The 22782-nt window shown below is 42.4% G+C and overlaps 2 protein-coding genes across 4 annotated transcripts in view; one reads left to right on the plus strand and one right to left on the minus strand.

Annotated features, from left to right (window-relative positions):
• CPS1 (carbamoyl-phosphate synthase 1) overlaps positions 1-22782 on the plus strand; it is a 162099-nt gene that overhangs the window by 10830 nt on the left and 128487 nt on the right. The gene's annotated exons all lie outside the window — the stretch shown is intronic.
• MYL1 (myosin light chain 1) lies at positions 418-18537 on the minus strand. Of its 2 annotated transcripts, none has more exons than XM_008928451.3 (7): positions 18247-18537; positions 7798-7825; positions 4498-4641; positions 2690-2863; positions 2090-2167; positions 1550-1602; positions 418-750 (listed from the first exon to the last, which is right to left on the minus strand). In XM_008928451.3, the coding sequence occupies exons 1-6, from the start codon at positions 18364-18366 to the stop codon at positions 1574-1576; spliced, it is 573 nt and encodes a 190-aa protein (XP_008926699.1). In that variant the 5' UTR covers positions 18367-18537; the 3' UTR covers positions 418-750; positions 1550-1573. The 2 variants fall into 2 exon arrangements, with proteins under 2 accessions (XP_008926699.1, XP_008926701.1); XM_008928453.3 differs by lacking the exons at positions 7798-7825; positions 18247-18537 and adding exons at positions 8073-8097; positions 8870-8977 and having other exon boundaries at positions 424-750.

A 22782-nucleotide genomic window follows, 5' to 3' on the forward strand; every position in this document is an offset into this window, starting at 1 on the left:
AGGATCCTTTCCCTGTCAGTGCTGCAGACCCGCTGTTGCAGCAGTACAGAGGAGATTTTGCTGGGAAGAGTGGTTCTGCAAGGTCCCCTACAGCAGGGCCACCCTGCCTGGTTTTGGATGCTGCCTGATGTGCCAGCAGGAGCCACCTTAGGAGCTGTTCTGATACCAGCTACCAGATCTCCTCTCCAAGATGTTTTAAGTGCTGATGTAGGTAGTAGTTCCCTAATTAGTCCTCCTCCCAGTCCCCAAAGAAAACACTTTTCATTCAGATTCAGTAGAGTGACCTCCCGGAGATGTCTATATTTCTATTTATTAATAAAACTTTATTTTGTGAAATTCAGATACACAGAGAAAATAAGTGCTGAGTGCTGCTTTGGGTAGGTTTGAACAGCTTTGGAGGGAAAAGAAAAGACTTTATAGCCACAAAGTGACCACAGGGATTTATTGATGCTTTATTTTCCCAAGAAATGACATTGTTTCATTGCAAATAGCATGGAAATAGTTTGTTGGGATGGATGGATCCTGGATGGTAGCAGTTTATTCCATCTAGTTCGCTTTGGTGAAAACTCAGATTTCTTAGATGAAGGTGTAGTGACCCAGAGGTGATACCCATGGCTGTACTGGTAAAAAGTGATGGGGTTGGAGTCACATCATCCAGTTCTATGCAATTTCCATGTTGATGGTGACAGACTGAGCAAAAATTTTGGGCAAATCTTAAGTGCCGTCTGGTCTTTCTGAATTTGACTTGTTCTGGGAAGGAATGAGAGAATTAGATCTGAAGTCAATGTTGGCTGAAGAAACATTTGCAAAATGACAAAATGAGCCCTTGATTCCTATTTGGAGGTGTTTGTTTCAAATAGGAGTTGGGAATGTGTATTTCCTGAGATAGAATAACTAGCAGTTCAAATAAACCTACTGACCCACAATAGTTTGATTGTACTTTAAAGGTAGCTGCTGCTGGTTTTTTTTTTTATTTTATTTTGAACAGAATAGCAACATATAAAGGTTGTAGGGTTTAATTTTATTTCTTTTTACTTTTGAAGCCCTCATTTGGCTATTAATCATGACTGTTACAATACCCTTTTTCACATGACTATTTTGTTTGCAGAGCTGTTCTCAGTATTTCACACCAGTATTCAAGATACTTCTTAACAGAAATCTACAAATTATTAGATGCTGCTTTGATTTCATTTTTTTTGTTTAAAAATCTCAGTTGTGCTTGTAGGATAAATGTCTCAGGCTGTCAATCTGCATAGTTTACACTCTAATTTTGTATGGCAACAGACATCTAGGATAATATTTATGCCTGAGGTTTCTTTTCCCAGTTTGTGTACGTTTGAAAAATCCACTAAACACAGTTTTCAATGAGTTACAGGGCTGTGAACAAGAGCCAGGAATCTGCACTCCTGTTTTCTTTGCTCTTGGACAACAGTCTCATTTTATTCTGTTGGTATCATTGAGGAAACAGTGTCACTTCTGTGTTGGCCATGGGTATACAGAAACCTTTAAGCATAGCAAACACACAAGTGTAGAGATGAGAAGAACATACCATTTGGTATCTGGAGAATTCCACTTAGACAGACAGGATGTGCTTTACAAATGCTGTGGAAAAATACAGATATGTTAGTTAGAAGGAGCAGCAAATGTTACCTTGGGAAATACCTTTATAAATAACATCTGTTTATGAGCTGATGGCATTAAGAACGCGGGTTCCTGGTCAGATTTGACCCAAATGTGTGATAGAAGGCTCGAAGTGTTTAATGTTGTCAAATCAAGTTCTCTTCTTGCTTAAGTGTGCTAAGACATTAGCTATAGGATTGGTTCCAATGGCTGCAATTGCTCTACAGAAAGTCGGTCTGGAGACCTGGCGCCGGCCAGAACAACTCCTCTGCCGTGGCTGAACCCAGGCTTCTGCGGGCTGTGACTGCAGGATTAATGCGTTGCCATGGTCATTTGCACGCAGAAGCCTTTTGACCCAACTTTCCTGGAGCTTTGTCTGATTTGCCTGAGAAGCTAAGAGCCAACTGCAGTGAAACTGTGTGAGAGAGGAGAGATGTAAGGTGGGAGGATGTTGAACTCTTGCACCTACCCTCATAGTTGATGCAGCCATTTGAGTCTTCCTGGCCTTTCATGAGTTCGTCTACTTCCTCTTCTGTCATCTTCTCACCTGAGAGCAGAAAGAGCTTGGTTAATTCCTCCACACACAACTGATGCTGAACCCTACAGCTTCTCCAAAGGCTTTCCTTGTTTTCTGAGTTAGTAACAACAAGACATATATGACATGAACTTTATTAATTTTTACTTTCTTTAGAAGTTCTGCATGTGCATATAGACAGTGATTCCAATTATTACCACAGAGTAAAGAAACTATGCAGCAAATCTTCTACCTTTGTCCATGTGTGTTAGGTCCCTGAGATGTACAGACTTCTCTCTGTTCATCAAATATCAGGCACTCTTAATATCTCACCTGAATGTAGAAGTCATAAACCAAGCCCTTTCCTCTGGTTTTCAGTAGAAAACCCAAAGCTTTGTTTGCTTTCTTAGTGGGTTACCAGTTAGAAAACTCAGAGTCTTGTCTGGCTTGGTGGCCTCCTACCTCTCCTAGCTGGTTGGACTGTCTTTTCTCCTTCTCATATGCCTTCAAACAGCAGCAATTTTGGAAGAGCTCACGGAGATGATAATCCCTTACCCAGAGTAGCCAGCACGTGACGGAGCTCAGCCCCCATGACTGTGCCATTGCCCTCCTTGTCGAAGACACGCAGACCTTCAACGAAGTCTTCAAAGGTGCCCTGTTCCTTGTTGTTGGCAGCTGCTTGCAACATGGGCAGGAACTCTTCAAAAGTAATCTTCTTGGCATTCATCTCTGGAAAGAAAGCACCAGTAGCTACATGCTAGACACTTGCAAGTATGTTCTTTAGGGATATTTGCCCTGAAATGTGGGAGAGCCTCCCACCTCGTGTGTGCACCTTTTTCTGGCCTTTACTCTAATTTTTGCCTCACAATTTTACAGTTGTGGAATCTGGATTCTCTCTTATCTTGGGAGTTATTTTTCATGCAGATCTGATTTTTCACATCCCTGCTCCAGCCCTCTTCTCACATAACTTTATGTGCTTGTGTGCATGTTGTATTTTTCTTTCACAGAAATGAAATTTGTTGTATGAGTTGATCTTTGAAAGGATTTGGGGAGTGAAAGGACTACAGAATGTAGTCACACAGAAATCTTGAGCTCCAGCAGTGGGAAAAGGTAACCAGTGTGGGATGTAGTGACTTAGACAAGCCCCTGGGATTGCTGACATGTTACTGACCTTTTCAGGGTCTCTTTGATGTGGTGGCAGGCCCCATTAGCAAAAGAATAAATGAATTAAAAATAGGAAAGTACAGTGGGGGGGATGTCCAAATTTACTATTGACATATTTGCTATGGAGGTTTAAGGACTCCCAAGCTTAGTGCATCAAACCCCTTTGCTCTCATGAGCCAGAAGTTGTAGACCTCGGTGAGGACTTCTCCAAGTATTGTTGGTTTTGGTTGGTTGTTGTTTGTACCAAGGCTGCCAAATACAAGGATTTTTCTTTCTTTTTTTTTTTTTCCCTCCCACATCTTTGCAAAACACAGCTTTAATCTAGGCAGCAATGAAACATAATAGATGGAAACATGACAGAGATTTCTCAATATACAGTTGTTACAGAAACTGTTTTACTACCCAGCTGTATCAAAATCACTGTCACTTATTGCTGGAGTCACTTGAAGTCCTGGTATGGTTTCACTGCTGTGTTAGTCCTTGGTACTCCCTGCTAGTGCTAATGCTTTCTGAATTGTTCCTCAGAGATGCCTTTGCCAGGCCTGGGGGTTTGAATATAATTTAATCCATCTTAATATGGTTCTCTGCATGACTGAAAGCAGGGATCTCCTGCTTCTAGGTCCTTGTTAAGAGGTGACTACAATATTCATGATTTCTCTTTATCTCTAAAAGGGGAGAAAAGGAAATAGAAAATAGCTGCTATAATAAATATAATAAATAGCCAACATATGCCTCAGCATGTCCAGATTTGTAGGAACTTTGAGAAGACTAGTCCAGCCAGCAGAAATGTACAGGTGGGTTTCCAGTCCCAGGGCATGTCAAGGCTTCTGCAGTCCTCCTGCACTGGAAGGACCTGAAGATCCGAGTATCAGTTGTTGGAAATGGCTCCCCAGCAAGGGCTGGGACACAAATGGACTGTGAGCAACAATGAATGTGTGCTACATCTACACCAAGCTGGCACCAAAATGGCCCCTACAGAGACCTCTCCATGTCCCCAAGAGAAGGTTTTAACCCTGTATTCCGCATCAGCATCGTCCTCTTCCAAAGAAACTGGAGAAATTCCGTATGTTTTTGATGCAGAGTCCCCCTCACTGCCCACCAGAGCAAGAGCTCCTCTCTCTCCTGCTGTGATTATTGATGTTGCCAGTTGCAGTTCCCCAGCCTCAAGAAGGGCCCATGAGAGAATGTAGTGCACTTACCCTCTTTGCTGGGGTTTCCCAGGATTTTGTTGACCTCGGCATTTGTAGGGTTCTGCCCCAGCGCCCGGATGATATCACCAACCTGGCTCAGGGTGATCTTGGCATCACCGGTCCTGTCAAAGAGGAGGAAGGCCTCCTTGAAGTCTGCAAGGGAAGAGTAATGGTTAAATTGAGCCAGGCAGCTCCCTGCTGACAAAGATGTGAGCCTGTTGTCTCCTGGCAATGTTCCACTGACTCCGGGGGAGCTAGCCAGGGGAATCTTTGGCCCACAATCCCAAGAAAAACTCCTCCCCTGTGACATTTCGGTTTCACTATTTTTAAACTTTTATATCTATCTTTCATAGCTTTCCTGGCTCTAATAGCCATCAATAGCTTTATGATTGACCCTGTAGTTATTTCAAGGACAGGGAAACATAAGCTCTCCATGAACGTTCTCATTCAAGAACAGGTTTCTTTACGTGATGAAGCAGCACAAGGTAAAAATGTTGTTATCCACTCCACCTTATCTCTCCAGAGGACTGGGATTCTCCTGTGAAAGTGCCTAGCAGGGCAAAACCTCTGCCTGCTTCAGTGGGTCCTACCTGCAATCCCAGTCTCTCGACTGCATAGTGCTAATGGCAAACCTGAAGGTGGATTTCAAATGCTTGTACTGTTGTTTTTCCTTAAAAGTAGAGATTTCTACCCACGTTTGTTCCCTCTTATCTCTGCTTTTTGTGATCTGTCCCTACTTCTTACAGATGGATGAATATCCAGCTTTTTCCAGTGGTAGAACTTGTGTGGTGCCTTATTCTGTGCATTTCCAATGTGTACATTTTGCTTCTTTCAGTGCTGCCAAGTGGTCAGTGTTCACTTATTTCCCCTTGCTGTTGGACAAGGCCTTGGGATACAGGCACTTCTCCTACAAGAGTCAGTACAGGTGGTTACCTCCATAACATTGCAGGCCTTCATCTTCTGTTGGGAAGTTCCATGTCAATCATCTTGCCATATTTTTCAGGTTTTTTTAGAGTGTGTTTTGCAATAACTGAAGAACTAGGGCTTTGAAAGAAGAGGAGAGGATGGAGGTGAAGTGTCTATCTAAAAAGCCATCTTGAAACCTCATGTGCCAAGAGCATCTTGGACTGTGCTGTTGATCTCTTCTGCACTGCAGTGTCTGACGATGCCGTGGGTTAGCTCCAAGCAAACCAAGTGAAATGTCTTTCCCTTGGCTGTGATGCACATCCAGCAGCTAGACAGGCTTTGTGTTTCACAGCTTGTGGAATGTTCTTGGTGTCTTGGGGCAGATTTGGGAGTAATACACCACATTTCAGGTCATGCCTTGGTTTGTCTTGTGCTGGGGATGTGATTTGGAGGTATTTGGTTTTGCTTTAGTCTTCCATGTACTGCCTTAGTGGAGGAGTTGCTGGCACCTAGTAACAGTGCTGGTACACAGTGTCAGCCTGATAGTCTGTAATCTAATACATCTGAAATTAATCCTTTTGCTGTCTGATGTGAGAGACTGTCATCTTTTACTGCTAACCCTCTCTCTTTACAGCTCCTATTGTAGGGTATGAAACAAAGGCCTTTGGACCTGTGTAGAGCTTCCCCTTACTATATACCAACCTGATATCAGCTCCTGCTCTAGCAGCTAAGATCAATAGAGCTGTAGTGATTTATGCCATATGATCTGATCTTTCATCTGCTGCATCAGCGACATTTAGTCAGAGTGAACTATAAAACAACACCAGTGTGCTATTAGCAAAGCTGTCAGGAGAGTTCCTCTGTTTTGTAAGTCCCATGAAGTTTTATGTTCAGTGTGTTCTGAACACTGCTTCCCAGCTTGGAGAAAAGGCCTGATCTAATTTTGTCTCTCAGGCATGCGTTTCACTGCGATATATCCTTGCTGCGGCGTTTTTCTTTTTAATTCTTTTCTTTTTCCATAGCTAGTCCTAGATTGTATCTGTGCTGGAATAAGCATGTTTAAAGTCTTTCTCTGAGGATGGTACTAACCAGTTGCTGGTGCATCAGCCTGTGTGGATGGAAATAGTTACTGAGGGTGGGCCACCTCTGTTCCTGGGAAATTCTCCCTCTCTCAAGTAGGTTCTAATTGCTCTACTGCTTGGCTCAGTCATTGCAACAGTTACAGCAGCTGGATGATCTGAAATACGTGGGGAATCTGAAAGATATATTTTGCTTTGTTATCCATGCCAGCAGCTTTGAATTGATGGCATTTTTCCATAAGCCCTCCCAATCCTTTTGTAAACGTTTCAGAATTAGAAAGTGTAGAAGAGGCTGAATGATTGTTTTTGTTGTTGTTGTTGTGGCCAGAAGTGTTTAGACTGCAGGAAGAGAAATGTTTCCAGTCTCACTTGCTGCACTATACCTTTCCTTATTGCTTTGATGGTGTAGCCTAGAGTAGGCTCATATTCAGGAAGTTTAGAGCTCTCTCAAGATCTGTTTCTAGCTATTCCACCCCCTCTGAATTTCTAGAAAGTCCTTGTATCTTCCTTTCTAAATACTTTGTGTAATCTACTATATGTGCTACTGAATTCTTGGCATTTTTTAGCATTATTTAATGTAGCTCAAATGCATCTCTTAGCATATTTAAAACACTCTAGCTTAGATTTCCAGATCTTCAATGAGGGATTTTAATTGTCTCTTTCTAGAAGTTCGAAAGAAAAAATTTGGAAGTTGTTTGTGGTTTGTGAATTAGATGATACAGCAAGATGCTAAAGAAGTGCAACATGTCCAGACTATTGTGTTTATAAGCAAGTTTATACAAGTCACTTATTTGCTGACTACTTCCATGCTTCTTGAATGCATTTACAGTAAACCAGCCTTTGTTACCCCCCTTCCACAATACCTTCTGGCCAAAGTGACATGTAGACTTCTTGCATCTTCTGATCATGTAAGATTGCAAAGTCACTGCAGCTAACTTAAGTCCACTCCCCTTCTGTTGTCCTTCATCTACCTATTTCCTCTGTGACTTTCAAATACAAGACTTGTTTTCAGCATCCTTATGAAGAGCCAGAACAGGAGCACAACAGAAAAGTGTTCAGTAGGCAGAGCCAGTGTATTTTTTCTTCGTACCATGGCATAAACTTCTCAGCTTGGCAGCATGTAAGCATCCAGATAGATTACATGTAAATCTATGGTCAGATTCTTGTTCAGTGTAAGTCAGCACTGCTGCTCTGAAGTCAAGAGTGTGATGATTTGTACCAGCTGAAGTCCAAGCTCATCGTTTCATAAAGGTTAATTTTGGAGCCTGTAGCTCCTCTCTGAACCCACATACACTTAAAACACATCAGCTCTCTTGTAACTTACCATCCTGTTGCTCCTTGGAGAACTCGATCTGTTGGAAGGAAATCAATCACAAAAAATAGCTTAGGAAAGGGGGGGCTGGGGAGAACCTGTTTGTTTTCTAAAGCATCCAGCTCAGTCCATGAGTCGTCTTCCAAAACAGCAAAAGTGTGGTCTGTCAGATGTGCAGAAGTAATGCATTTAGCAAAAGAGCTGTTAAGGCTAGTGAATATTTAGCACTTGGTAGCCATTTTGTTCCCCCTCCTACCCTGTTGAACTTTAACTTTGATTTCACTTACCATTAATTTCATCAGCAGAGAAGGACTGCAGTTGGGAAGAAAAAGAGAGAGAAAAAAGAGAACTAGTACTGCTGAAAATGCACTGAGAGAAAGCAAATAGCACAAAGTACCTGAGCACCCTCTCGCCTCTGTCTTGCCTAATTTAATTAGGCTATAGCGACCTAAATTAGCAACTTCCCTTGTAAAAATGCATCAGCAGGTCTGTTGTTAAAGATTCCATTAAAATCTGCATCCCAGAGAAAGCCAGAATTGTGGCTATAAGCAACAAATTCTAAAGTCTCTTAACTAAAGTAATTAATGTACCATCAAGTAATTTACTTTTTTAGCACAGACCTGCTTTATTTACACAATTTGGAGCAATATTGCTCAACAAGCAGCTTTTTTACATGAACATAGACATTAAACCAATCCCTTAAAGTCTGTGTTTCAGATTAGGTTTTGACAGTACATAGTTTCATAAACTACTACACTATGATATTTTCTCATATAAAATATTGCTGTTTTCCTTTGCCACTTTAGCATGTTCCATCTGATTTAACAAAAAGCTTAGCAAATTGTAACCGTGCTGTCGGAAGCTGCAGGAGCTTCACATCTACCATTGCATGTCAGGAACTTGAGGCTAACTGGAAAACTTTGCATAGTCCTTTAGGTTTCAGGAGGAAAACCAAGCAAACCTGAACTGTCTTCTGGGTTGTCCTCCCCCACCCCTCCCCAGAACTAACTTGAGCCAGAAGCCCAATTTACTTATATAAAATCCACTGGCTCACTGCTAACCATTAGCTTTCCAGTGCACCCACCATGGTTGAGTTGGAAAAGCAGAGCAGCAGACAGGCAGGAGGGATTAGCTGAGAGGTCTTGAGAGTGGTCCTGCTTTCCTGGCCTTTCTTCCCCTTATTTATGGGGTGGTGCTGACGGCATTGCTGGGATTAGGTGTCAGAAGGAAGAGGTCCCTCCCCTTGGCGAGTTCTTTAGCTTTCTTAGGGCAAAGTGACAGGAGGCTCTATGTCTTGATCGACATCTTATGATGGCTATTTTTAGGAACCTGGAGAGGGGCAGGGAGTGACAAGCAGTAATTTTGATTCATGTCAGCACTTTCTGGGTCTGTACCATCAAGAGGAGATATTCCTTGTCCAGACCTACCAAGACTTCCTTATAGGGAAGGATTCTATTTCTCCAGTAAGCTATCGAGTCAGTCAGCAGTGATAGGAGCTAAGGCCCCCAAAAGGCTTTGTGAACTGGGAGGAGTACTGTTCATGGTGGGTAAGGAGTACTTGCTCTTTTGGGTTTGCAGCTTATGGTGGGCCCACAAGTGGGAATTTTTGAAGTAGGTTGCAGGAGATAGAGGCTCAATTTCTTCAGTAACAAAGACCTAGTCCCACCATTTAGCATCCCCCAAGCCCAGGCCAAATCTCCAAATGGATGAGATGTTGTAATGGGATTGGAGAACTTTACTCTAAGTTTCTGTCTTTCTCTGTTGCCTCAGCTGGGTCAAGATCGTCATGGAGCCAGGATGGGAATGGTTGTGTGGCAACAACAGATCCCTGTTGTGAACTCAAATCTCTTCTTTAATCTCTGTTGATTGCCTCTGTTGAGAAGTCACTGCTGTTGGTTTTCTACTGACAAGATGTGATTAGTGAGGAAAACTTTCTCCTGTAGCTCTCTGTTACCCTGAAGAGAAGCATAACCTTTGTGAATGTCTCTTTTCAGTATATTGAGGACACTGAAAGAAAGAATCAAATCCAAGCAGACTTAACTTTGCTGGTTTTTTTTATTACTGAACAATCAAAATAGGTCAAAGTATTTGGTTGGATTTGAGACACTAATCTATTTTAAGAAACAAAAGATACAACTGCAAAGGTTTTCTAAGCTTGCCCTTTTGGCTCAAAAATGCTCTCTTCAAACAGATTACTTGCATTTTTTGGGAAATATCTGGAAAATATCCTGAGTATGAAAAAGCTCCACTGCCAAACCTTCGCTTTTGTTTAGTTTTTGATGGTGGTTTTTTTTTTAGGTTGGTTAGTTGGTTGGTTGGGGTTTTTTTTGCTATTAGCCCTGTGGGAACAGGGATGTGTTCATGGCCAAGTACAGCCAGGATCAGGTGTGGCTGTGCTGAAAGAGGGTTGATGCTTTTGCCTGAATTAGCTAATATAGGTTTAGCACAGCTCAGAGCACCTGATTAACACAGGCTGGGACTGGGACTTGGGCAGTGAGGAAGCTAATACAGATCTTGGCCATCAATCCCAATGCATTAATAGAGGACCTTTCAAAAGAGTTTGGCAGAGCTGAAATGTTGCCTGGGTCAATGCAGTGTGTTGCCTTTTGTGGAATTTTCCTTCTGCCCTCAGCCTCTTGCTCTCCAGTGCTGGCAACTGAGAAGTGTTCCCCTGAAAACAGAATATATATTTGTTTTTAAAGGAAAACTTAGATTAATTTTCTTGAGCAGATAAGTTTTGGCTACAACAAAGCTCATCCCAAAAGACACCAAGCAGAAAAGAATTGGAGCGTGTTTGCCTTGGGCATAGAAAACTGATACCTGTTTTAGTCATTTGGCTTGAATGGGCTATAAAATATCTATAAATTGAGAGAGGTCTACATATAAGTTGATTATCTTTTGACCATGTGAGACTTTGGCTTAGAATTTTGATGAGGAAATACTAGTGCACCACACCAGCTCTTCACTTCAATACTGATCCTTGAATAAAATCTTACTGGACAGTTTTAGTGGGGAAGAATATTCTAGTATGGGTATGTTGCATTCCCTTGAATTAAGAATTGCCCTGCTCTAAACCAGTAGGTCTGTTGGGGGGTTAAAGTGTACTTGCTTTAAGTAAGGGCACCTACCAATGGCCTAGATGGAAAATATTTCAAATACTCTTTAAATGAAATTAAAGGTAAGATTTCTGATTCTGTAAGGAGTTTTCAGAAACTTCAAAAGATGGAAATATTTTGCAGCGCTCTGCTCTTTGTTCTGATCCTGGCAGTGTTCTCTGCATTGTCAGAGGACACTGAGGCTTAAGGCTTTAGGGAAGAATTTGAAGTTTCAGGGGGAGATTGATTTAAGAGAAAATGAATGCTCCCCTCCCACCTTCCCCCCCACAAAATCATGAAAGGTGGAAGCAACTGCAACACGTGGGAAAGACCAGATGGACTTGGATTTGTCTAACTTCCCTTATCCCTTATTGATGGGCAGAGTTATTATCCAAAAGGTTACCTGTGCCAAGGAAAAAAAGTGGTGTGGTTTGAGTCTGTGGTTTTTTGGTTTTGTGTTTCTTTTTTTTTTTTAAGATTAAGGCTTTTCCCCACATGTGACCACCTTCTAGGAATTCTGGTGCTAGATAGAGGTATTTTGACCAGGTCCCAGTTATAGGACAGGGTGAATAGGGTTTTATGGAAGCCTTTGTCACCAGCTAAACAGAGACCCAATCCACACAAATCTTTGTTTCCAAAGTATTAACAAAGCTTCTGATTTCCCACAAATCACTGGTTCCTGGGCTTTAGGGCCCCAACTTTTGCAGCATGGTGCTGTGCTTGCCTCTTTAGGCTGGTGGGCACTGGGATTGAGTCGTACTGAGTGTCGGACTGAGCTGTGCTGAGTGACAGCTGCCTTGTCCTCACTATGAATGTGGAAAGGTCTGGACAGGAAGAAAAGCCCTGAGAAAGCATGCTGCTGGGAGTTAAAGCATTCAGCTGCTCAATCTGCTTGTTACCTTCTGGATGAGTTACAGAGAAGTGAATAATTTTAGGAGTTTATTAGGGAGTCAACAGATATTTCAAGGTACTGTCTCTGTAGAAGAGAGTAAGAACATATCAGATGCCTTGGAAAATCAGAAAGGAGAAAATTGAAGGGTCCCTTAGGATATTCATTGTATATTTAGCTCTCTATGCAGGACTAGAGGGGAATTTTTTTTTTATTTTTGGATGAAGATAAGCTAGGATTGTGCCTATAGCAGTTCATATGATATCTGCTCACCATTAATGCCTGCTCCTTGATTAATACAGTTGAACATCTTTTTTAGTAGACATCACTGAGTGCAGGGTTACACAGCTTCTAAACCCCTCTTAAAAGCAGGCTGTCCTTCACCCACCCCTCACCCCAGTTCCATAGCGTGTATGACCAGTGCCATGGGTTTTAGAGAGGCTGCTTCTCATTTAAGTAAGAATCAACAGCCTGATGGATCTGGCCTCATGGCTTATGAGGCAGAGAAACACTAGAAAGCAGAACGGCTTTTGAAAAAGTGAGGTCCATTTTGAGAGCAGAGCTGCCTGGAAATACAACTGAAGAAAGAAAAAAAACCCCATCACTGCTAATATAGGAGAGAAAGTTGCATGTGTGAGATACCAGGAGGTTTGGAATAATAGTTCAAAAATACCTCTGAGTTTAATGGACTAAATTGCAGATTAATTTGAATTTTTTCCTAAGCATTTTATGCAACTTTCCAGTTTGTTTATTTTTCAAACTTGTAACTTCACAGTTGATTTACAGCTGTGCAAAAACTTTTGAATGAGCCCTGCCATTTAATTAATGTGCCCTTCTGAAGTGTCTGGGTGTGATATGTGCTCTACCTGCACTGTTAATCATATCCTTTTGAACAGATTTCATTAGCTTCATGGGGGGAAGAGCATTCAGTTGTGCTCATTTGTAAATGTGTCACTTCTCTAATTACTTTTAGTTGGGCTTGAATGTGTATAATCAAGAGGATACACAAGATGTGAGGCTCTGGAGCCCTACTTTTGGAGAGATTTCTTGTTTTCACATGCCTCCCAGTGGCAGTGTTAAGAGTAATAATGTAATTTAAACTATTGCTGCTTGACATTTAAATGCTATGGGGTAAACCATCCAGTTCAAAGTACTTTTTGGCAGTGGGTATAAGATGTAATAAAACCTCAGTGAAGTGAGGGCAAATTTCCTGGTTGGTTGTTTCATATCTCCTTACAGATAACTTCTTTCTCTACTTGTCATTGGCTAAATTAGTCGCCTTCTTGCCTTATGTAAGATTAACTCAAATATCTTTCTGTTACTATCTGTTTCAATCTCTCTGTGCTCTAATGGGGCTTAAAGCAGTAGTTTAGAAATACTGTGGTGTTGTTTTGATGGGAGAAAGGCTCTTCCACACAACTGTTAACAGTTGGAAGTTACTGTGTGAGCTGTTAAAATGTTACACACTCATTTCCACTTTAAATTCCACTGTTTCTACCAATGCTTGCCATTTCCCAGGCTCTCCAAAGGCTACAGGTATCTATAGCTGCCAAAGCTGTGAATTACTAAGAATGGATCTTGTTAAAAAAAACAACAGTGTTTTCCAAATAACTCTTCAGGTTAGCAGACATAAGGAAAAGTGTCTACTAATATGTATGGACAGTCCCTACTTTTGAGGGACTCCTTACTTAGCAGCACTTTAGGGAAAAAGGAGGCAAAGTTCTTCCGAAAGTGTTGTAAAGAAAACTAAGCGGTGGTTTCTGTTTGTTGTTTCCAACAGTGTCCCAAAGGGATGTCTTGATGTACAGCAAGAGTCTGTTGTCCAGGTTGCCTGTCTTCAGGCACCTTTGTGCCATGCCTTGCCCATCCAGTGATTGTCAGCAACATGGGTCTGGCATCAGTGGTGAGACTGATGGAGCAAGGGATTGAGTTTGGGCTGCTCTGGGCTGGATCCTGACTGGTGCTGTGTCTCAGGGATCAAAGCAGGAGCAGGAAGCTGGTCGGGATGGCATCAGACAGGCATGTTTACATCTCTTAAGGCTAAAATCATACTGACCCCTGTCCCCGTCCTACCTGTAAGTGCACCTGGGACTGATGACCTTGTCCAACAAGAATATCCATCCTAGGGAATGTTTCCGGAGCCATAGCTGGAGTTAGATCAGGCATAATCTGAAGACCTCAGCCAAAAGTTTCAAGTGAAACCCTCCTGGTTCCTAAGAAAGCCCTTATTGCTCTGAGCAAAGCTACTGTTCCCATTCCTGCTCTCCCTCCACAGCTTTCCGTGGAGTTGGTCTGCAGCATGACAGCTCTCAGAGCTCTTTAGCTGACATTTGCAGTCCTGCTCACCCTCCAGCCCAGGAGCTTTCTGTCAGTGCATTTTACTGAATTTCTCTCTCTCTGGTTATGTCCAACAGAGTGTCTGTTCAGAGATGACCTACTGGAATAGTGAATGTAACAAGAAATAAGGATACTTGGAGAAATACTTGGAGTTACTGCCTTAAGAGCTCTGTATTTAAAAACAAGCAATCACAGGCTTGCTTCCATGCAAAAGGAATCATCATGCATCACACAGTTACACAAGACTTTAGAAAGTCTTTACTAGTTGATAGCTTTTTGTTATTTTTTTTTTTTTTCTAAACACTTAGGTGGCTTATCTACAGTTTGGCATGGCATAATTGGTGTCCTGGGATTTCAGTCTGAAAATACCAATATGGTAAGCCTTGTGTACCAAATGAACCTTACTTACACCATGGATACTTGCAAGAACCCAATCTCTGTCTCTACTTGAGGGAGGATACTCGGATGTATCCTTGAAGTGAAGGGTCTAGTGTGACACCAGATGAGGGTACTACACGTTCAGGTCACGATCTGAACAGAGCAGGTACCTATAAAGCACTGCACCCAGCGTTTCCTGCCCATGGGTCCCAAAATGCCACAGCTGATGCTGTGAGCCTGGTCTCACTCCGAGGGCTGGCTGTGTGTGCTAGGAAAGGCCCACAGATTTCAGTAAAAAACAACATGTTTTTCCTGTTTGTGATAGGGACCAAGTTATATTGATTTGGGCAATAGGAAATTTATCCATTCCCCGCTGCCTCAGTTGCAAAACCAAGCATAAGACCTCTACATCATTAATGTCTTATCAAGTTGCTGCAGACATAGACCCATAGTAGTGCTGTTCATCAACTCAGCATTTCTTCTCACCCAGGCTTGTGTGAGAGAAGGAAGTTGACAAAACATATGAGGGAGTGACAAAACATATAACTTTTGGGGAGTGCGCTGGACCATACTTGCTGTTAATCATCATTGGTTGCAGTGGTAGCTCTCAGCTGCATCCATCACCCTATTCTTTTCTCAGTTATTATTTAACTCCTATGCCTAATGCAAATCCTGGCCATGTTAGTAAAAAAGAAAACTGGAAATATAAATTTGGACTGGAAAGGCTTGTGCAAAACAGATTGAGGTTTTAATGATTTTTTTTTTTCCTGAGTAAGAGGGAAAGAGGTTTTCATGTTTCTGTTTTAAAACAAAGTCTTCCTCCCTGGCTTGACTCTCTTCCTGTGTTGGTTGCACTACAACCTAAGGTGAGCTATGAAAGGGCTCAGTTTAGAGATTTGAGCTTTTAGCAGTGAGGTATTCCTGTTACTCAGTTCTGTAGTCAATAGATGGTGCTCAAAAACAGAAAATCTCATGACAGCTGCTATTAGCACTAGCAAATCACCAGATATTTGCTCTAATTGGGTTAATTTCAAGAGTGGGATAAAGAACAGAAGAGAGTGAGTGGTCTGTCACAACTTCTGATGGTGACAGACAGTTTTGAGGTGCCTGCATTTGCAAGAACCCAGCCTGAGTCCTCTTAAGAAAGGAAAAAAATATCTGGAGTTTCAAACTGTGCACACCAAAAGGGTCAGAAAACCAGATGGGCCAAGCAGAGCATCCAAGCTGAGAGGTACCACCAAAAGAATCACTGCTCATGTTTGTAAACCACCTTCTTGTTTGTTTTGGAGACTATTATGATTTCTGATGCTAACTTAAAATGGAGTGCACTGCCAAATGTGGTTTATTTGGCTGCTGTAAGCCCTTGTTAGGCAGCTCTATCCTTACCCACTCCAGCTATAACACTTAGAATGGGCTCGGATATCTTTTTATAAAAGCTAACAAAGCCTGCTGTGTGGCTTTCCAGATCATCATGATGCTGCACCTTGGCATTCCCAGTCACCTCTCATGAATAGCTGCTAATTCCCTGAGGAGTGCAGGGGAGCCCACTTGATGCCCTGGTTCAAAGTGCTGGTGGTTTTGTCTCTGTGTCTGGTAAATCAGTGCAAAGAGCTCCAGATAACAGAATTACAGAATGGTTTGTGTTGGAAGGGACCTTGAAGATCATCCAGTTCCAACCCTCTGCCATGGACAGGGACACCTTCTACTAGACCAGGTTGCTCAGAGCCCCATCCAACGTGGCCTTGAACTGTTTAGAGTCCCAGTCAAAAGCTTAGCTTTAAGTACTCTCTGGCTCCAAAGTTTTGCTGGAAATGGTGCCACACCTTTTCTTGTGCTGAGACTTTGGTGGCTGAATGGAAGGATTCAGGATTAATTAAGGGGCTGGGCTAAGACTCAGAAAACTAAGATGCCTGACTTTGCCACAAATTGCCCAGGCAGATCACTTTCCACACAACTTTGTTTCCCTTCACTGCATGAACTCTCAAAGGGTGAAAAGGGATAACCCAGGGTGGCTGGTTGGGACCCTAGAAGAAAATACTTTGTCTGATATTATCTTTCAAAAGAAAGAATTTAAGGAGAGTATCTTCTTTTATCAGTCTGAATATGACAAAACCTGTAGAGTTCTCTCTGTTCTAGCAGTATATATGTCCTGCTGTTACAGAGAGCTGTCTGGGTAAAGGAGTGAAGTGCAGATGCCTCAGAGTGCAGTGTGCCATTTTTTAGCTGGTAATATATTATTCAGTCTATTTATGTAAAGATAGACTAGCTAGGTTCACTGTAGTTAAAAATTCTATTTTCTCCTAATGAACTGGACATATAAAGCTATCCAATCATATTAAATTATTTAGCAGGAAATCTAGCTTGTGTTTCCCTCCATTTCTGGAGATGAGTGTGTTGTGAGGCCTAATCTAATTTTTAGGCAGTATTCTGAAAACCAGTGGGATTTTTGTGTACCCTATACCGTGATCACTCAAAGTATTTAAAAATGCCTTTTTTTAATAACTTTTGTTATTGTTATGCTTTGCCAATGGCTTTAGCTTCAATTTTATGAGAAGCTACATACCCTTTCAGAAAAATACTGATTCCTGACTGGATAAATTACAGTAAACTTGAAGAAATTTCATTAAATTGGTTATGATCATGGGATTATATGAATTAAGGTATCTGAAAGATAATTCATCATGAGATGAAAATGAGTAGGTCCTCTTAGGAGTCCTTGTTCTCCTTCTTTTATCCATAATAGGCAGGATTTCTTATGTAGAACTTAGCAAATTGGTCCTGGGACCAATCAGCTTGTCAGGTAGGTGGAGAATGACTATTTATAGTCCTACCCAGAGAAACTAGTCTATCTCTTCTCTTTAACTGCTTAACCTCCCTCTCTTCTTTCCTAAGTAAAGAATTTCCCAAAATGGAGGAGTTTTCTTTGAAGGGTCAAGGCAACAGTCAGTAATGTTGGTTGACATGCAAAGTCTAAAAACATCATGAGAACAAATGACAGTGCAGTCAGAGGGAAACCTCCAAAAGACTCTTCCTCTTTGATGCTTTCCTTTTGCAGCAAATTGTAAGCAAATGTAAAAGTGAGAGGAAATCACTTGAAATGCTCCCATCCATGTCTTTCTGGCTCATGGTCTCTGTCAGTGTTTGTTGTACAATGTGAATGAAAAGAAAATAGGTGAAACTGCCAAAACCCTCTGTTTTCATCTGTTTTGTTTCTTCTTTTAAAGATAAGTCATACTGATCTCAAAGCACATGACCAGTGTCATCAGGCGGTTCAAAAATTTGAAAGGAATTTGAGGGTAAACTGTAAAATAAAACTTGGTTTTAGCACAGTGCTATGGGAAAACATTGCATTTCAAGTTTCAGTAACCCTTTTCCTGTCCTTGTGCACCTAATTTAGGGGGCTTGGGGAGTTTTTTTTTGTGGTGTTTTTCAAAAGAAAAATGTAGCTTCACCAAACAGGTCAGACTGCTGATTTGGTAAAATGTTCTGAGGTCCACACTCCAACATACTTTTAACATCCCCAGGCGTCACTCCTGTGTTAAATCATGCGCCATGCCTTACACCCCTACAGCTACTAAACCAGTTAAAAGCTCAGGCAGGTCAGCAAATGCACTGGCTGAGGTTACTCATTCATTTCACCGCAGTCCCCAAAGCGGAACCGAACCCACGCAACGCTTCCCTGCGTCCCTCAGCCGCGACTCTGCGGACTCTCCCCTTGGGGAGCCCCTCGTGTCCGCAGTCAGCACACGCCCGTCCTTTTACCTTGATGCTCTTGAGGTCGATGGCGGGTTCTTTGGGTTTGGCTGGCTCGGGTGCTGGTGCTGGTGCCGGCGCAGGCGCCGCTGCTGCGGCTGGTTTCTTTACGTCCTTCTTAGGTGCCATTTTGTGGTGTTTAAATTGGAAAGTAAAGGTGCTCTAAAAAAAAAAAATCTTAAAAAAAAAAAAAACCCAAACAACAGCAACCCCCCCCAAACAAGCAAAAAAACCCTCTTAAAAGTGATCCTGGGAAAGGAGCAGTGGTCAGAATGAGCTACAGCCTGTGCCCTAGAGGTGGACCCGATGTGTTAAACTCTCTAAGGGCATATATATATTTCACTTAGTGCCTCACAGAGTCCTGACACATGCAGCTGGATTGGACAGCTTGATAATCAAGGGGGATGTCATTCCAGCTCGAGCTATAAATGGAATATAAGAGTTCAGGGCTTCATAAGATCAAGGAACTTCGGTGGCTTTTTTCTCCCTCTTAAAAAACTCGAACCATCTCCCCTGTCTTTTTTTTTTATGTGTGCAAATACGGCAAGCCCAGTTTCAGATCTACTGTTGACATTCATGTATGGACTGAATAGTTCTTTTTCTCAACAGAATTTCAGTTCTGCTTAAGTAATAAATCTTCTTTCTTTTCTTCCCTCCCCTTTCCCCCCGTGCCATGGATAGCACTCCAGGAGGATTTGGTTTCAAGGAGGAATTTTGACTTTCATGGCTGGGAAGATCATTATTTTCCAACCTAATTTGCATCTCTCCCTACAGCCCCTCATTCCTCCTCTGCTTCCTTCTTTTTCAAGGAAGTGTTGATCAAGCAAAGGCTCTGGGTGTTTAAAAATAAAGCAGACAAATATGGAAAACACTGCAGTACCTTCAACCAAGGCATCTCTCCCTGACGTGACCCTGAGTGTCTTTCAGCTGTTCTTATTATTCCTTTCCATCATGGTAAGACTGTGTTTAAATTTGAAAATTGCTTCCTTTAATCTTTTTCTTTGATATTTTTTTTCTTCTGCTAGGGATAAGTTGTGCCCTATTAGAATGGAGATCAGCTGGATTTTGTCTTCCCACATGAAAGGTTTCCTTTTGTAATGTATTTATTAATGGAAACTGGCCATCAGGCCAAGGAGGCATTTGTGGTCTGCTTTTGCTTTGTTTGCCTGCCCATCCTGTGTCCCTTGTCTATCTTTCCTCAGTCTCCTGATGGACCTCCCTGCTCCCCATGCTCCCCAGGAGACACAACTTCCAGAATAAGATGGCCTTTCTGTTTTCAGTAGACTTTTTCTAGCACAGCAAAACAGCTTCTAACTCTTTCAAACCTGATGGTTCCCTTGGGTGTGCAAGATCGAGATTTTCTGCAGAAAAATCCAGCTTGGATTTTTCTGCCTGTTCCTTCCTTCTCCAGCAATTCCTCTCCCATTTACTCTCCAGACTCCTCAAGTTCTGTTATAGTAAGTGTAAGGCTTTTGATGGGGCCCTTTTTTCTGTCTCATGAGCTATACTGTGGAGTGTTTTGTAATTAGAAATTAAAAACCTGAAGGCCTGGACAGACACTTATGCATCCAAAGTCTGACAGGACAGCCAAGGATTTCCATTTTAGTTTAATGTATTTTAAGGAAAGTAAACTTACAAAAAAAATGCACACCAAAAAAAGGGATGGAGAGTGGCTGAAGGTGTATTTTCATGTAAGAAAACCTATGCTCAGAGCTCTTCTTTGCTACAGCCCATGACCTTGAGCAAGAGACTTCTTGGAAGTTGAGTCATCCCTTTTGAATCAATAGATCTACACTGATGGATATAATTTGAAGCCTTGGCTCAGTTTCTGCTTTAGGGAACACAGACCAGGAGAGATTTAATTTCCTATTTCTCTGCCTGTAGGCCAAAACCTATGATGTATGAGCTCTGCTGGGTGCCTCCAAGGTGCTTGATGGAGGGATCCCTGCTCTGCTAGTCTGTTTTTGGGAAGGTGGTAACGTGGACTCTCCTGCACTGCTGCAGGTCAGCAGGAACCTGTAGGGTGTCATTCCTGAGGGACCTGATGGGGGTATGTCCAGTGATGCTGATGTTTCATATTGCACAACCCAAACTTCAGTGAAATCCAGTGAATGGATCCTGGAGGTGTAACTTGGGAAGAAATAGTCTAAACCAATTTTTATACATCACTACACCTGTGAGAATACTAATTGCAAGAAAGAACCAATGGTGGTCTAATAATTCCTATGAGATCCTGAGATTTCCACTGAAATAAGCCTGAAAGATGCCATGAAATGTATTTTTGAGATGAGGGCAGGCTTTCTGAAATGAAGGATGAACTTTGTGCTGTCTCTGCATGATGTAACCTGTCTAAGAATCTCCAGCAAAGGAGATTTTGTGAGTTGCTGACCCAAAATAATTGTATATTGATCAGATGAAAAGATAAAACAGGTATAGAGGAAGAGGAGGAGGAGGTCAGTTTTCTGATCTTGAGATAGAACACCATGGATTTATCTGCCTGGTAAGTTTGGATGTGTCCCAAGGCATCTCTGGGAGCACATCACATCTGTCCATAGGGATCAAAGTTGTTCCAGGTGATGTAGAGATGCGTTCCTGTGGCATGAAGCTGTGTTGGAAGGTTTAGGTTGGAACTATTAGGAAGTTTCTTCACCCAGAGGGTGGTCAGGCACTGGAACAGGCTCCCCAGGGAAGTGGTCACAGCACCAAGCCTAACAAAGTTCAAGAAGAGCTCAGACAACACTTTCATGCACGTGGTGGGATTCCTGGGGCTGTCCTGTGCAAGGCCATGAGCTGGACTCAGTGACTGATCCTTGTGGGTCCCTTCCTACTCAGGATATTCTATGATTTTATGATCTTGCATGGGAGCTGCTATCTGCAGGTCCCTGGTGGTGCCATATCATCTTGCTCTGGGCTGCAGAGCTCATTCCAGGGGCTGCAGCAGGAAAGCTCCTCTTTCACTTTTAGCAGCCACTTCATGCAAGCAGGAATACTAGAGCAAACCCCAGACTCTCCCTCATGCTTTCTGGGACTTGCCAAGATCCACTTCTAAGGGAAAGCAGCAGCAGCTGGGGATGAGAATTCACTTGCATCTGCCTTGTTGGGTGCACAGCTCCCGGGCAGTGCATCGATGCTCTTCTCCTGCAGGAGAATCCATATTTAGGGGAGGCACAATGAACAGCAATGTAGCTTCGGATTTCCCAAGGCCCCAGCAAATTCAGCAGTGAGAAAGGTGTTGGTTGGAAGCAATGCCATGTTAGCCCTGCTCCTCACTGACACAGGGGGCAGCTTGCTTGGGGCCTGCCTGGTTTTTACCGGTTTAGTTGATGAGGATATGGTTCTGGCCAATGCAAAAATTCTATGCATTTGGGCTGGATTTAGTTGAATTAACATAAGAGAAGTGTGTTTTCCATCCGGAGCATTGGCATTGATTCATTCTGATGCTTCTAGTGGGAGGAAGTGGGAGTTCCTGTGCTGGGCTGCACACCCTGTGTGTTTGCTCTGAAGTTCCCTGCCTTTCTGGTCCAGTTTTAAAAGGAGGGATCCGTCTCAGGTTTCCTGTAGCCCAGGGAGCCAGGCCTCTCTCCAGGAGAAGGCAGGTGATGGTTTAAATCCATGCAGTGAAGTAGAAAACAAGATGTTCTGTATTTCAGGGGACCGTGCAAGCCCTGGAGCTGCTGGATTAAAGGGTGAGCACTGCTGCTTCTGCTCTGTTTCACAATGATCTCCCTTCAAGACTTTTGCCTTTTGCTGTCTAAAATGCCTGAAAATGCAATTAACTTCCCATTTGTTTTTTGAAATTGTTGGTGAGTTCATGGCAGGATGCCAGATCAAGCACCAGGGGAAATGTTGATCACTCGAAAGGCTCTGGTGGGAGTTTTGCTTTCGGGCAAGGTGTGAGAATAGAGACTGTTTACAAACACCTAAGTATAGTCAACATATTCCAATCTCTTCTTGGAGCATTTAGGAGAAGTGTGACCCATGCACACTTATCTGCTATCATTTCAGCTGTCCAGTGTGTTTTCTCTTTACTGTGATCAACCCCTATCTGACACCTGCTGCTGTTAAATATTTGCTGTGTTCCTCTTCTGAAGATTGGGTGGCTGCAGTGTCAGCAGGAAAAATTGCAAGTGTACGTGTACCGTTTGGCAAGCAGTGATCTCTGAGAAGGATTGTAGTGGTCTGAAACAACCACCTACTTGATTCAGCCCATGAGTGGGAAGTACTCACTTTGTTATCCAAAGTTACAAGAAGTACAAGGACATTCACAGAGAAGTGTTTTGAATGGAAACAAGGGAGGTTCAGTGAAATTTAAAACTGATACATGGAAATGATGTTTTTTCCAACATCAGTTAAATTGTACACGTTGTTGCTGGAGGATTATTTGAGGCCAAAAACCTAATAAGATCCAGGAAGGAACTGAGACTTTAGGCAGTTATCAAGAATATAGGAGTTACTATAATTCATAACAGACTTGGAAAGAATATGTAATACATTTTGCTGTGCTTCAGCAGTTCTTGAACTGATAGAGACTGGGTGCATTTTGCC

This window comes from Manacus vitellinus, unplaced genomic scaffold (assembly GCF_001715985.3).
Source record: "Manacus vitellinus isolate BGI_N305 unplaced genomic scaffold, ASM171598v3 scaffold_20_pilon, whole genome shotgun sequence".
Lineage (NCBI taxonomy): Eukaryota > Metazoa > Chordata > Aves > Passeriformes > Pipridae > Manacus > Manacus vitellinus.